This window comes from Daldinia loculata (genome assembly GCF_022478755.1).
Source record: "Daldinia loculata strain CBS 113971 unplaced genomic scaffold F4817scaffold_3, whole genome shotgun sequence".
Classification (NCBI taxonomy): Eukaryota; Fungi; Ascomycota; class Sordariomycetes; order Xylariales; family Hypoxylaceae; genus Daldinia; species Daldinia loculata.
Window position 1 is genome coordinate 70,894 of NW_026054857.1, and position 13,004 is coordinate 83,897.

The window sequence follows — 13,004 nt, forward strand, 5'->3', positions numbered from 1 at the left end:
TCCTATGTACCTGGCATAGTAATTGTTGGTGTACAGTACATATGTACGGATATTAAACATTAGCGCACATGTGGTTTGCCTTTCGTGTTACGGGGGCATGCATGGAATACCTAACCAGATCATCTTCGGGACTATTCGACTGTTCTAGTCTACTACCTCCTATATTTCCTAAGTAACAGGTACCTAACGCACATATTGCTTGTTAACGGGTGAGAAAATACCTGTTTGATGTAATAATATAATATTGCAGCCTTAATCGTATAAAAATGCATATAGAATTACAATACCTAACTTAGTCGCACGTGGTGGGGCTTTAAAAGAATTCACCCTTAAGCAACTGCTTAAGCATGTGAAATCTATGCCATCATCTTTTATAGCCCGGTCTTCATACCTATGATACATAAATAGGTACCTAAGGTTAGAGATCTTCTCCGTTAGAAGTTGAAAACGCACCTAACGCACTCTTACGTGTATGTTAACATGCTTAGAATAATGGAGTCGCTTGACTCCATCGGGTACTGTTTGCTCCGTATCCAGATACCGATCATTCGATGAATATACAATAACTATACTACCAGTATATATACATGCATGGGTATTGTATGGTATTATATATGTCTACCTATATATGTTACTGACATGTGAAGAAGAGTAAGAAGTTGACTTGACTCGGCGGCGAGTCCGTTTTCTTTTAGTCTATTCTTACCCCTGCTACCCTTACGACCCTTACAAGCCTATCGGGTGACAAGCTGGTTTTAGCCTCGACCTCCGTAACGAAGCTCAAAGATCTGAGGCGTTTCATATGCTATGTACATATGCGAAAGAAATAATGCCGGAAAAATACCTATACAAAGTGCACTTTAGGCTTGTCGTTGCTGATTATTACCTATGTTACAACAAGTGGGATGTATTAGTAGCTGAGATGTAGCCTTACGTTGTAAGACACAAGCCTAGACCAACGACAGGATACGCTTAAAGATAGCGCCGACCCTATGTATTCTTCTTCAGCACGAATTACGGCAGATACCCGTCATATTCGACTAGGTAGCAGTAGAATTGCTTGGCATTCAAACCTGAGGAAAAATGTGGAGAGTTGTCTCGCGGTCTCGCGGTCTTAACTTGTTGACACGCTGCTGCTAACACGTCGGGACAGCCGAGGCATTTACCAAATGTAGAGAGATCGTCAACATACATACATACATAGGCTGTGGACAGTAAACGGCAAGCCTGGTTTTTTCTTTTCACATATTGCGTCGTACATATGCAACTTTTGGCGAGTTTGAGTGGACATTTCACGTTCAGCTAGGCGAGATCAGCAGTATATCTACTAAACATTCGGTCTGGAAGCGAATTAGGGGGTCTCGTATCGAGATTCGCTGTCACGACATGAGGACTGCATGGAAATTTCATTCACGTAATTGTACTACAATAAACATGCATGTATAGTATGTACAGATTGTATTATGCTCTTTATATAAGCTTATAGTAGCGATTTGCCTCGTGTATAAACACATTTATGTCTCATCTGAAGCCGTTATTTCTGGCTCCTTAGTTTCCCCGTTGGTCGTCTCTATTGGCGCTTCCAATGCCTTTCCGTTGCTTACAGCGGCTGCCTCGTGCGAGTTGTTTACCTCGATGCCCGCAATAAATAATGCGCTCACCCCTTCTAGAGCGGCCACGAAGACGCAGAGAAGGCTAGCTATGGCAAAGTGACTAATTGTTGACCCTATCTCAAGCCACGAGCCCTCATCCTTTACTACCCAGAAGAAGTAGAGTGTTAGTATGTCACTCAGGGCCATTGCGACCATGAAGAGCGCCGATGGCGCTACTCCAATTCTCTTATTGAGAATACCCAGGTTCGCTGATATCAGCGCAAATGGGATCATAAGCTTGAGAATTAGAAGTGCTCCCTGGGAAAAGGGGTCAAATACTGGGAGCAGTCGGTTTACGCTGTCTAAACTGAATGAAGAAATAGACGCGATATTGCCCGTGCTGAAGAAGGCCGATTGAAGTAGAATGAAGAAGAATAAGGCCACACGAGCATCCGATAGAACTAGCGGCCGAAATTTGGACACTACCGCCTCTGCCGACGTCTTATTGTTATCTTTGTCTTCTGTTGACGCCTTTCTAGTCGACTTGAGGAATTCGTAGGCGTGGTGTTCTAATCGTACCCAGGTAACTAGTAACAGGCTGAATGCGAAGTAAAATAGACCCTCGTAGGAGATAGTAAGAATGACGAAGGTTGGTGCGCACGTAAGGAAAATAACTAGTAGCCTATGAAGGTAATGGTGATTGGGTTGAAGTCGATGAGCGACAGGCATCAAAAACGATATGACCAACACCAACCACCCTACAGCCTGGTTCCCGCGTGGCAAGCCCTGTTTTGCTTGAAGTGATAGAGCACTGCTCCGAGTTACAAGCATAGCCAGTATGATAAGCCCAACCTACTACAGTTAATATGGCACATTAGTCAAGCGAAGTGGAAGACTCACCTGAATCCCGATTAAATTTCGGGAAATTTCATTACCCTTCTGCAATGTGCTGCTTTTCTTTGAACTTGAAGAATCGGCCAGGAACTTATCTTCGAAAATCAGGTACAAGATGCCGACAACAACCATGAGTGCACCGCCAACCATGCTATTGCTTGTTAGTTTGGTAGATTTAAAGGGTAACCAACCGGATCAACCTACGTAAGGGGTATGCTTTCAATTTTCATTGCTGGTAGCAAAGTAAAAACACTCATTACCAGACATGATATAAACCAAGTCGCAGAGAGAACTGAATGCTTCTGGAGGAAAGATATTCCCGTAGTCAAAGGATATAATGCTCCCACGATATAAAGTATTGTAAAAATTTCGCGATGGATATATCCAAATGCCTATATATGTTAGTCATCCTCGGAAGCCTCCTAGGAAATCGGAAAGGAGTATTTACCAGCGACACGATGATGCCAATATATACGACAACGTTGAACGTAAGGGATAAGACATTGGGCCCGGTTTTGATGTGCCCAAATAAGGCCTGTCTTCCCTTAATCAAACTGTCCCTACGAGCGTAAACTTCTTCCCAGAAGAATACAGGGAAGAAGGCGTATGCGTAGTAGGTAATAGGCGAGTGCGACACGATGAAGGACGCATAAAGTGTAACAAGGATGGAGGAGAAGACAATGGTGCCACCAAGGTTTCTCGAGGGCTGAGTGCTACCTTGCAATACATGTTGGTTCAAAACGGTTGTCAAGGCGTACGCCATCCATCCTAGATAACCAATGGTAATGAGAGCTCTCAAGAATAGCCAGTCGTAAGTCTGTAAATAGCGCATTCCTTCGAGTCCAATTTTCATCAGCGCGGCAGACTCCTCGATAGCTTCTTCGAAGTTTCCATTATCGATCAACTTTCTGATAGATGACACTCGACTCTCGGGGGATGAGCCGCTCTCCTCGCTTAAGGGTTTATAAGATCGGTATCTTATTTCTGTTGTCTTCTTGCTGTTCTCTTTCACTTTGTACATTTCTAGAATTTCCTGAGCGTTCACTAAAGACGCTTCGGCCTTTTCTTTAATATTGGCAGAGAGATATGACAGCGGGAGTTCTCCTACAGAGTTAGCCGGAAACTCGACCCCGATCAAGTAGGCCATTAGAGCAGCAACATCCGCTTGCTGTACGTCATTCCTCTTGATTTGGTCCAGGTTCCAATCCGATGAGTATTCATCATGACCGGGGGCGATAGTCCCCGAATACACATACGGCTTGGCTATACCTGATCCCCATGCGATGAGCGGGGTCCTGGTGTTATCTGGATGGCCGTCTCCATGGCTTCCCCAATCGCTCATGCCATGATCAGCCGTAAACACGAAAGCTGTCCTATCATCGTTGTAAAACTTTTGAATTAGCTCCGTTATTTCCTTGACGCCTTGGTCAACGACTTTAATATTTCTAAGGTATTCCTTTGAGTATGGTCGATACGAATGACCATTAGTATCTAATCCCAGGAGATGCAAGAAGAAGACAACTTTCTCTTGTCTTAGAGCGTCATTTAAGGTCTTGTTCTTTTGCGCGGCAGCAAAAACCTCCTTGACGTGATCGAACACGTAAAAATCTAGCTCAAGCGCCTCTTTAGAGAAGTCCTCGAACTCCGCGTCGTAGCAGTCCGCATCTATCCTGCCAGGAGTTGCGCCATGTTGGAACATGGGCAGAATATCGGGGCTACCCCAACTCCATGTGTGAGCGCTTCTATTAAAGACGCTATCGAAGTTGACCGGGTTTAATTTCCAGCCGGTAGCGACAGCAGAAACATCCTCGTAAAGTCCTGCGATCAGAGCGACATGTCCGGGTCGAGATTCTGTAGGTACTCTCGTGTGAGAAACACCAAATGTGCCATGTTCTAGCACACGGGAACGCAGGTAAGGCGCGAGCGGTCTCGGGACCTCATCGGCTTCGGTTTCGGGGAACGGTTCGGGGTGTGACTGGAAAGCCTTGTCTGCGCGCAATCCATCGCCTAGTTGATATATCCGTTAGCGACGGCAATTTTAACCCTGATACCCTGTATAGGAACGGTACACACCAACAAAGAGGACGAGTCGATCTGCCGGCGCCTTAACTCCGGCAGGTCTCTCTACGCGGAACAACTGCATTCCACTAACGATGGGACTGACGAAGTAGACATCGAAAATAGAGTATATGTAAATTAGGTGGAATACCATGGCTATAGCCAGGAATTTAAAGCGACTGGTACCCGCCATCGCGGTGGATTGTAAAGGACAAGTGGTGTCCTGAAGCGGGAAAAGCTGTGGTCAAGTGAAGAAGCGCCTCACCAAAATTTCGGGTTTTTAGATGAGATGTGTTGGTCAGCCCGATGAGGATCCATAGGAAATAGGAGAAAGATACGGATGAATTAATGCGTTATGTCTTTGTATATGATCCTCAGCTCTATCTAAGACGGGACTCGAAGATGCTTTCCGACGTAGAGTACGTAGGGGAAGATCCGAGTCGCAAGTTGAGATTGACAGGTTGCAACATGCTTTCGTGACGGCCGTCAAGGTGTCGTCTTGGGAAATCGCGTCTGCGTTTGCAGGGATTCTTAAGTATTTAAGGTACGGGTGCGGGTCTGCGGGTGCATAGACAGGGCTGATTACGTAGGTACCTACCTAGGTAGTACATATGTTAGGGGGTGGGGAGGGGGCGAGTCAACTCGACCTTCAACTAACCCCTTAACTGAATAATAGGGGGTACTAATCCGTAAACAACAAAGAATTATATTCTGGTATCTGGATATCTACAATAATTCATTCCCCACCCGTCCGAAAAACTTATTAACAAATAAATAAAAAAGCCTACAGCCCTCTCTTCAGTCATACTCCGGACGCTCCGTGAGTGCTTTCATGACTCTCGCGTAAAACCGCGCAGCGTGTGATTGAGGGAAAGTAATCTCCTCGACGAGATAATCAGGTAGTATATCGATCAAATCCTGATCGCGACTTGAGTTTAACTGAGGCATGTATATGAATTGAGGCTCATCAAGTTTCTCTGTGAGCTCCTCACCACCTACGACCAGTTTGAAATGGAGAGCTAGAAAAATAGGTTAGTCTATGCTTCGAGGCCCGAATAGTTGACAAAGGAGGAGATAATAGAATTGCAAATAAACTTACTTCCGTTTCTACCTGTCTGGATACAGTCGTAAGTTTCTCCGCCTTGCTCCCGCTTGACACCACGGACCATCAAGCCGGTCAAGTCTCCGTATAGATCTTCTTTCATTTGCGCCACCTGAGCCGCGGCTTCGGCATTGGCGAGAAGTCGGTTGTTCGCACTTGACCCTTTAATAGCACTGCTCGGAATCTTGGCCGTCATTTCGGCTGATCGGGCAGCAGCTAGCTTCGTGGTGAGTGTCTTAACCTCCGTCTTCGCCTCCATCAACGAGGCATTGGTATCATCGACCTTGTTTTGAAGTTGGTCTGCTTTAGTTTGACTAGCCTCTAGCTGTTGTCTCAAACGTTGTGCTTCTTTGGCAAGCTCGGTTTGGGCAGACAGCTGCGCCTTCAAAGTCTCGATGAGCTGGTTTGCAGCTAGAAATGGTTAGCCGTCTCCATAACGCGTTAAAATCCTCTCGTTTGATACTTACTATTGGCTCTCTCCTCCGATTGTTTCTTAAGTCGGTCATAATTGCGCTCTGCTTCCTTAATCCCAATCTCTCGTAGGTCTCGATATTTTGCCTCTAAGTTCTCATACTTCCGACTTAGGTCCCCTACTCGTCGTCTCATCGATGGCTCGTGAAGCTCGGAATCTGATGCTGGTACTGTTCTTTGATTTATACCGAAAACATTATGCGATTGGATACGTTGGACAGAGGATAACCCGTGGCGATTGTGAGGAGGCAAATCCTCCATCTGGTCATACTCTTCTGTGCTAAATCCTGTCATATCGGCTGCTTGCGTCTCCGGAACCTCGTCCTCGGCTGGTTGAGTTTCAGGGATTTCGGGTTCTGCAGGTAGTGTGTCGGTATTCGCCTTCGGTTTACGTCCCCTTCTACCTGCTGGTCGAACCGTGGGTTCTGATTGATCGGTAGTTGATATTTCGTCATCTTTAGATATCTTCGGTGCCTTCGCGGCTCGTGGTCGACCCCTCGAACCTTTGGGCTTCGCGTCGCTAGCTATCGACCCCTCTTCCAGCTCATCCTCTATTGCCGGTGTAATCTCCTCTGCGGCAGGTCGTTTGTTTCCTTTTCCTCGTGCGGCTTTTTCTTGTACATTCGCTGATTTATCAGATAAAACTTTTCGCACTGGGGGTTTCGTTGTAGTGGCACCTTTAACAGCAGCAGCCGTCGCACGGGTTTTCCTTCCGGGGGCCATGCTTGTAGTAGTTGTAGTAGTAGTAGTTGCTGCGTCTTCGGCTAAGATATCCTCTTCCTCGTCGTCTGAACCCACTAGCCTAAGTAATGCTGCAGCCTTCGCCTTTGACATTGAACGCGACAACGAATTGGCGGCGCGTCTTGAGGGTTTGATAAGGTCGTGTAGAAGTCTGGCTAGACCCAATTATATTTAAGCCGAATAATGTTATAATGCGATTGTATGAATTTTGGATTTTTCTAACTCCAGCTTTGTACAGTAGTTTAGCTAGTTATGTCAATCACGCGACAAAAGACCGTGGGAGATAGTGTATGCATCCTAGGGTGCGATGAGGGTGGGATGTGTTTGTCGCCGCCAATCATATTTTAGATTGGAGGGTCCCAGTAAACAAAAAATCCGCAGGGAGACCAGATCAATTGAAGTACCCGGGTACATAGCATGTGCAGCATGTGCCAATGCAACGTCTCCACAATACCTGTGCAGGAAGAAAAGCCAAACAATTGGAACATAATCGATAAGATGCCAAGGTGTACATAGGGCAGCCACGTTCCCGCATGTGGCGTGGCGGTGATACTTTAGGTACCTACAGGTAGGTAGGTACTGTGTAAGCCCAAGTTACCTGATTGTAGTACCTACATGTTCCAACATTTTAATTCTGAGTCGGACTGTTCCATACGTAGTATGCCCGCTTGTCTACATTTTGTGGCGTGTCTTAACCTTAAATCCACACGGACTGTATTTCGACCGTCTTAATTTCTCCCAGCCAACTGGGAGGTATATCCAATGATTTCAAGCGGGATCAAGCAGTCCTTCGCCATGGTTGACCGAAGACGAAATGGATCTGATTATTTCTGGGACTTACTATTGATTCTAGGCACAGTAAGTCAAAGTCGCTTCATTGGAGTTTATACACGGCCGGATTGGCACCACTAACACCGTCGGCTAGGCTGGAGCCGCCTGGTTTCTTACTAGAAATGTCATATCGACTCTCCAAGGAACCCTCGCCGACCCAGACAAGGAGAAGCGTGAGCAGGCCCGACTCAAAGCGAAAGCGAACCTTCAGAGGCTACAAAAGTCAAGAGGGTATGAAGAGGAGGGCATAGAAGAAGAAGAAGACTCAAACAACGACACGAAACGGGGTCCTCGGATAGAGGATCTAGTCCTTAATGAATATGAGAACCTTGTTGCGTTAGAGGTCGTCCCGCCGGAAGACATACCCGTCGGGTTCGATGGTTAGCACACTTTGCCTTATCTGCTTGGACTTATGATTCTAATATGCACGGCAGACATCGGTGGATTAGAGGACATCATCGAGGAGGTTAAGGAATCCGTCATATACCCGTTAACGATGCCGCATCTCTACTCCCACGCAGCGCCCTTATTATCCGCGCCGTCTGGTGTATTACTCTACGGCCCTCCGGGTTGCGGAAAGACCATGTTGGCAAAGGCCGTTGCACACGAAAGTGGCGCGTCCTTCATCAACCTTCATATTTCAACCCTGACCGAAAAGTGGTACGGAGATTCAAATAAGCTCGTACGAGCAGTCTTCTCTCTTGCTCGTAAACTACAGCCTGCTATCATATTTATCGACGAGATAGACGCAGTGCTGGGGACCAGGAGAAGCGGTGAACATGAAGCTAGCGGCATGGTCAAAGCAGAGTAAGGATGCTCCGTGCATAGTCGTATCAGGAACTAACGATAAATACTAGGTTCATGACGTTATGGGATGGCTTAACTTCTGCAAATACACAAGGGCTCCCTGCAAGAATTGTCGTGCTTGGCGCTACTAATCGTATCCATGACATCGATGAGGCTATCCTCCGCAGAATGCCCAAGAAGTTCCCTGTGTCTTTACCGGATAAAAACCAACGGTTACGGATCCTTCAGCTTGTTCTCAAAGATACCAAGACCGATCCTGACAACTTCAACATCGAGTACGTAGCGAGAGTAACGGCCGGCATGTCTGGTAGCGACATTAAGGAAGCTTGCCGCGATGCGGCTATGGCCCCGGTACGGGAATATATTCGCCAGCACCGAGCAAGCGGAAGCTCTATGTCTACCATCGACCCAACTAAAGTACGAGGAATTCGTACAGAGGATTTCTTCGGGCGAAAAGGTACTGGCCAGATTCTTATGAAGAACCACGCACGAGCGAAATCGTCAAGTGACGAGTACGAGGACGTCGAGGACGACGCGGAAACCGTCGAGACATCGACCACGGGTGCGAAGACTGCGGAGGCCGCTACGGAGGCTTCTGCATAAATGGGTATTTGGATGAACCTAATATGAGCTATCAGGGGGGGACGGGGATGGAGAAAGGCGTTTACGTCGGAATAACTATCGGAATAACTAGGGCTTTTTTCTTTTAAACAATCACCACTTGGGTTGCAGTTAGCACTAGACATTGGTTCGGAAGACGTCACTCTGTACAATGATATGAATTCCCACGATGAATTTGTTTCCTTAGGCTCGATGCTTACGAGTATCTTGAGCTGCTGAGGTTTACCTATCTCGTTAGAACTATTGGCATGTATGATCATAACATGGTTATTAGTGAACCTGGCCTGCGAGTCATCTATTCCAAAGCAATACCTCAGCTATGTAGTTGTAGTATTGTAGTATGTCACAATATATCGACTTAGTTGTCTGTGATTAATTTACCATTATTCATTACCTAACTCGACGGATAGTCTAATACTCTCGTTGTCATAGCTTAAAGGCCTAAACTCCCTAGAATAGTAGAATAGGTACCTAGGCAGGAATAGAATAAATAGGGTAGCGTTGTATGTCAGCCCTACGGGTCAAACAACGTGGTCTTGGCGCACAGGCCATCTTATCGATGTACCGATCGGATACTTTTGTCTACCGCCCAAATCACGTCATCTATAGCGATACCCGCGTCTTCCCCAGATTTTACCTCTTCAACCCGATAACCGGATGCTGCAAGGGACCTTAGACCCCACACCGCTCTCTTTTGAGTCAAGCTGTACAACCTGACGACCTCGGACCAGCAATCACGGAATTTCTTAACATGATTTACCTCCGTCAGCATAACCTAAATTGAATCTTTTCATGTTCTTACCTCGAAGTCGCCCCAATTCTCTCTCTAATATACTTACACGGTTCCTTTTTATTCAAAGAGTACGATAGTTTAACGGCCATCAGCAAGTCAATTGGGTTCTACCGGTGTTATTGATACATAGAAAAAGGTCCGGGTCTAAGTTTTAAGTTTTTAGATTCCCTTCGGCCGTCGGGAGGTCCCGTTTTCATCTCGTCAACCACGTCACCCAACCATGGACGACTCTAAACCTCTAAACAAGGCCGTTTCCAAGGTCGATATCGACGGCCACACCCTACCCCCCTCGCCTGCTCCCTCGAGTCCCTCCAACGGCCGTCGACGCTATGCTCTTGCTACTGAACTTGTCTATACCGAAACCAAAGACCAATACGGTGCCTCAAGCATCCCAGTCTACCAATCCGCTACATTTAAGCAGACCTCGTCCAAGGGTGGCGATGAATATGACTACACACGATCGGGCAACCCAACCCGAACGCATCTAGAGCGCCACATGGCTAAGATTATGAATGCTAACCGAGCCCTTGCTGTTGGTTCCGGCATGGGCGCTTTAGACGTTATTACTAGGCTGTTGCGTCCTGGAGATGAAGTGATCACTGGTGATGATCTGTATGGGGGTACCAACCGGCTACTTACATATTTATCGTCGAATCAAGGCATCGTTGTCCACCATGTGGATACCACAGAAGTCGAAAGAGTACGCGAGGTTGTCTCGGACAAGACTTCCATGGTGCTCTTAGAGACCCCGACCAACCCCTTAATCAAGATTGTCGATATCCCGTCAATCGCGAAAGCTGTCCACGACGTTAATTCAAAGGCGCTCGTCATCGTTGACAATACCATGCTATCGCCTATGCTATGCAATCCTCTCGAACTCGGAGCAGATATAGTATACGAGTCAGGTACTAAATACCTATCAGGCCATCATGATATTATGGCAGGCGTCATCGCATGCAATGACACTTCTCTTGGTGATAAGATGTATTTCACTATTAACGCTACCGGTTGCGGTCTCTCTCCGAACGATTCATTCCTTCTCATGAGGGGAGTCAAGACGCTAGCAATTCGTATGGAGAAGCAGCAAGCGAGCGCTCAAGTACTTGCTGAATTTCTCGAGTCTCACGGTTTCCGCGTACGTTACCCTGGGTTGAAATCTCACCCACAGTACGATCTTCATTGGTCCATGGCGCGGGGTGCCGGGGCAGTCCTATCGTTCGAGACCGGTGACGTCGCCTTATCTGAGAGGATTGTTGAAGCTGCGAAGCTGTACGGAATCAGCGTGAGCTTCGGGTGTGTCAACAGTTTGATCAGCATGCCGTGCCGTATGAGCCATGCTAGCATCGACGCAAAGACAAGAAAGGAGCGGCAGATGCCCGAGGACATCATTCGACTCTGTGTTGGTATTGAGGATGTCCATGACCTGGTCGACGACCTATCTCGTGCAGTAAGTGTCACAACATAGGTCAGCTTTCATACCATCGTCATACTAATGTCAATCAGCTCGTACAAGCAGGTGCAGTGACGATTACACTTGACGGTTTTCATGCGGTAGGAGCTACAGCACAGGTCGGAAGCACAAATTCGAGCAACGATACGTCGTCTGAGCCTACATTATCTTGAGATCCTGCAGAAGTTCCGTGTTTTGGAGCCAATCGCGGCATATCGCGATGTGACACTGCAGCAAAATCATATTCTCACAATTAAAAAAAAGCGATATTCCATTGCTAATCCATTGCTCTTACTAACCATTGTACACAAGGGACTGTAACACGCACCCAACCCCTGGCCCCCTGTGCGAGGGCTTGGTCTCCTTGAGTTACATGTACACATTGATGCCGACTCTAGCAAAGTCAATGCCTCGCAGGTGGCCTAGACCTATACTTAGTATATGGACGGCGTTAAGTCAACGAGGGGCGACACATACTGGACAGCCGGTTGCTGGGTCACCTCACTGAAGGGGAGTTTCTCGCGTTCGGTCTCGTTTGCCCAGATTTCTAACATGGTCGTCTGAGAAGAACCTCTCCCGTGCTGGGATGTTCCTTGCGCGGAACTGCTGTCAGTCTTGGTGCCATTGCCGCTATATACGTTACTTAGAATTAAAATATTATTCTCAGCGATGCTCTTAACGAACCAGTCGGGCATCTTCTCGGCCTCATGAGTACTATGTGGCATTGTTTTCGTTAAAGGGGAGTTGAGCTATGGGATAGATATGAGGCTTAGCGATGGCTGATGACTCTGAGACGACAAGTCCAGAGTTCAAACTGATATTATTATGAAAAAAGAATTTAATTAGAATATCAAAACTGACTGAGTGAGCCTGCGAGTTTGATTATCTTAGGCATGACTGGACCTGACTCTTATATAGATATGAGGATTGGCAATAAGCATGTCCTCGTAGTGGTTCGATGTCTAGACAGGAACAAACCTTTCTTACGTAGCTCTATCCTGTGGGCTCATCACATCCTCTACGCCGACCTGTAGAGCTGAGAGCGAGTTTCCATTGGCCTTCCAAGATAAAGCGGATAACAAGCACCTGGTAAGAATATGACTGCAAAGATGTCGTCCGTCATATCACCATACTTGGATATATCACACAGACTGGCGTACATATGCCGAGTATGAGTCAAATCTACATAGCAGCAACGCTTCGAAATTCGAAAAAGCCGAAATAACAATACCCCCCCGGCTCGTGCAACGATCGCTCTCCATTATCGATCTGGATGTGCTACTGTGGCTTGCATCGTCCAATGACACAGAACACGCGCAGATGTACTAAAGGCGTGCTGCTTGTTGGAATTAGGTATGGCTTAGCGAAAACTCGGCTCGTGTGGAAGATCCCACTTTGTTGCCAAGAGCTCTCTCTATTCACGATCGTATGCTGTTCGTTAGATTAGGTAGGTAGGTAATTTGTTAGTTTTCGACCGGTGAATTGCAAAAAAAAAAAAAATTTGATGTGGAAATAAAGATGTAGTTGCTTTTTCGGCCCAGAAGAGAAGAGGCGTCCTCCACATACCCACACATACACACCACGGTCGTCCCAATCTAGGTACCTAAGCACAGGAGATCAGATAGACAGGCGCCACTGGCCGCC

The 13,004-nt window shown here is 46.8% G+C and overlaps 4 protein-coding genes across 4 annotated transcripts; 2 read left to right on the plus strand and 2 right to left on the minus strand.

Moving 5' to 3' along the window:
- Positions 1–1,439: 1,439 nt before the first annotated feature.
- On the minus strand, positions 1,440–5,071 carry F4817DRAFT_324326 (GPI ethanolamine phosphate transferase 1). The gene is made up of 5 exons (XM_049301625.1): positions 4,560–5,071; positions 2,935–4,493; positions 2,691–2,878; positions 2,493–2,637; positions 1,440–2,444 (listed from the first exon to the last, which is right to left on the minus strand). The coding sequence occupies exons 1-5, from the start codon at positions 4,735–4,737 to the stop codon at positions 1,515–1,517; spliced, it is 3,000 nt and encodes a 999-aa protein (XP_049163105.1). The 5' UTR covers positions 4,738–5,071; the 3' UTR covers positions 1,440–1,514.
- Positions 5,072–5,342: 271 nt separating this feature from the next.
- On the minus strand, positions 5,343–6,951 carry F4817DRAFT_311633 (chromosome segregation protein Csm1/Pcs1-domain-containing protein; the record flags this gene model as incomplete). Its single annotated transcript, XM_049300017.1, has 3 exons — positions 5,343–5,563; positions 5,644–6,057; positions 6,114–6,951. The coding sequence occupies 3 exons, from the start codon at positions 6,949–6,951 to the stop codon at positions 5,343–5,345; spliced, it is 1,473 nt and encodes a 490-aa protein (XP_049163106.1).
- Positions 6,952–7,468: 517 nt separating this feature from the next.
- F4817DRAFT_324331 (AAA-domain-containing protein) lies at positions 7,469–9,499 on the plus strand. Its single transcript, XM_049301626.1, has 4 exons — positions 7,469–7,716; positions 7,784–8,069; positions 8,124–8,496; positions 8,547–9,499. Exons 1-4 carry the CDS (start codon positions 7,621–7,623, stop codon positions 9,097–9,099), a joined length of 1,308 nt encoding a protein of 435 aa, XP_049163107.1. The 5' UTR covers positions 7,469–7,620; the 3' UTR covers positions 9,100–9,499.
- Positions 9,500–10,130: 631 nt separating this feature from the next.
- Positions 10,131–11,533, plus strand: F4817DRAFT_311635 (cystathionine beta-l; the record flags this gene model as incomplete). The annotated part of the gene is made up of 2 exons (XM_049300018.1): positions 10,131–11,357; positions 11,414–11,533. 2 exons carry the CDS (start codon positions 10,131–10,133, stop codon positions 11,531–11,533), a joined length of 1,347 nt encoding a protein of 448 aa, XP_049163108.1.
- Positions 11,534–13,004: the final 1,471 nt, after the last annotated feature.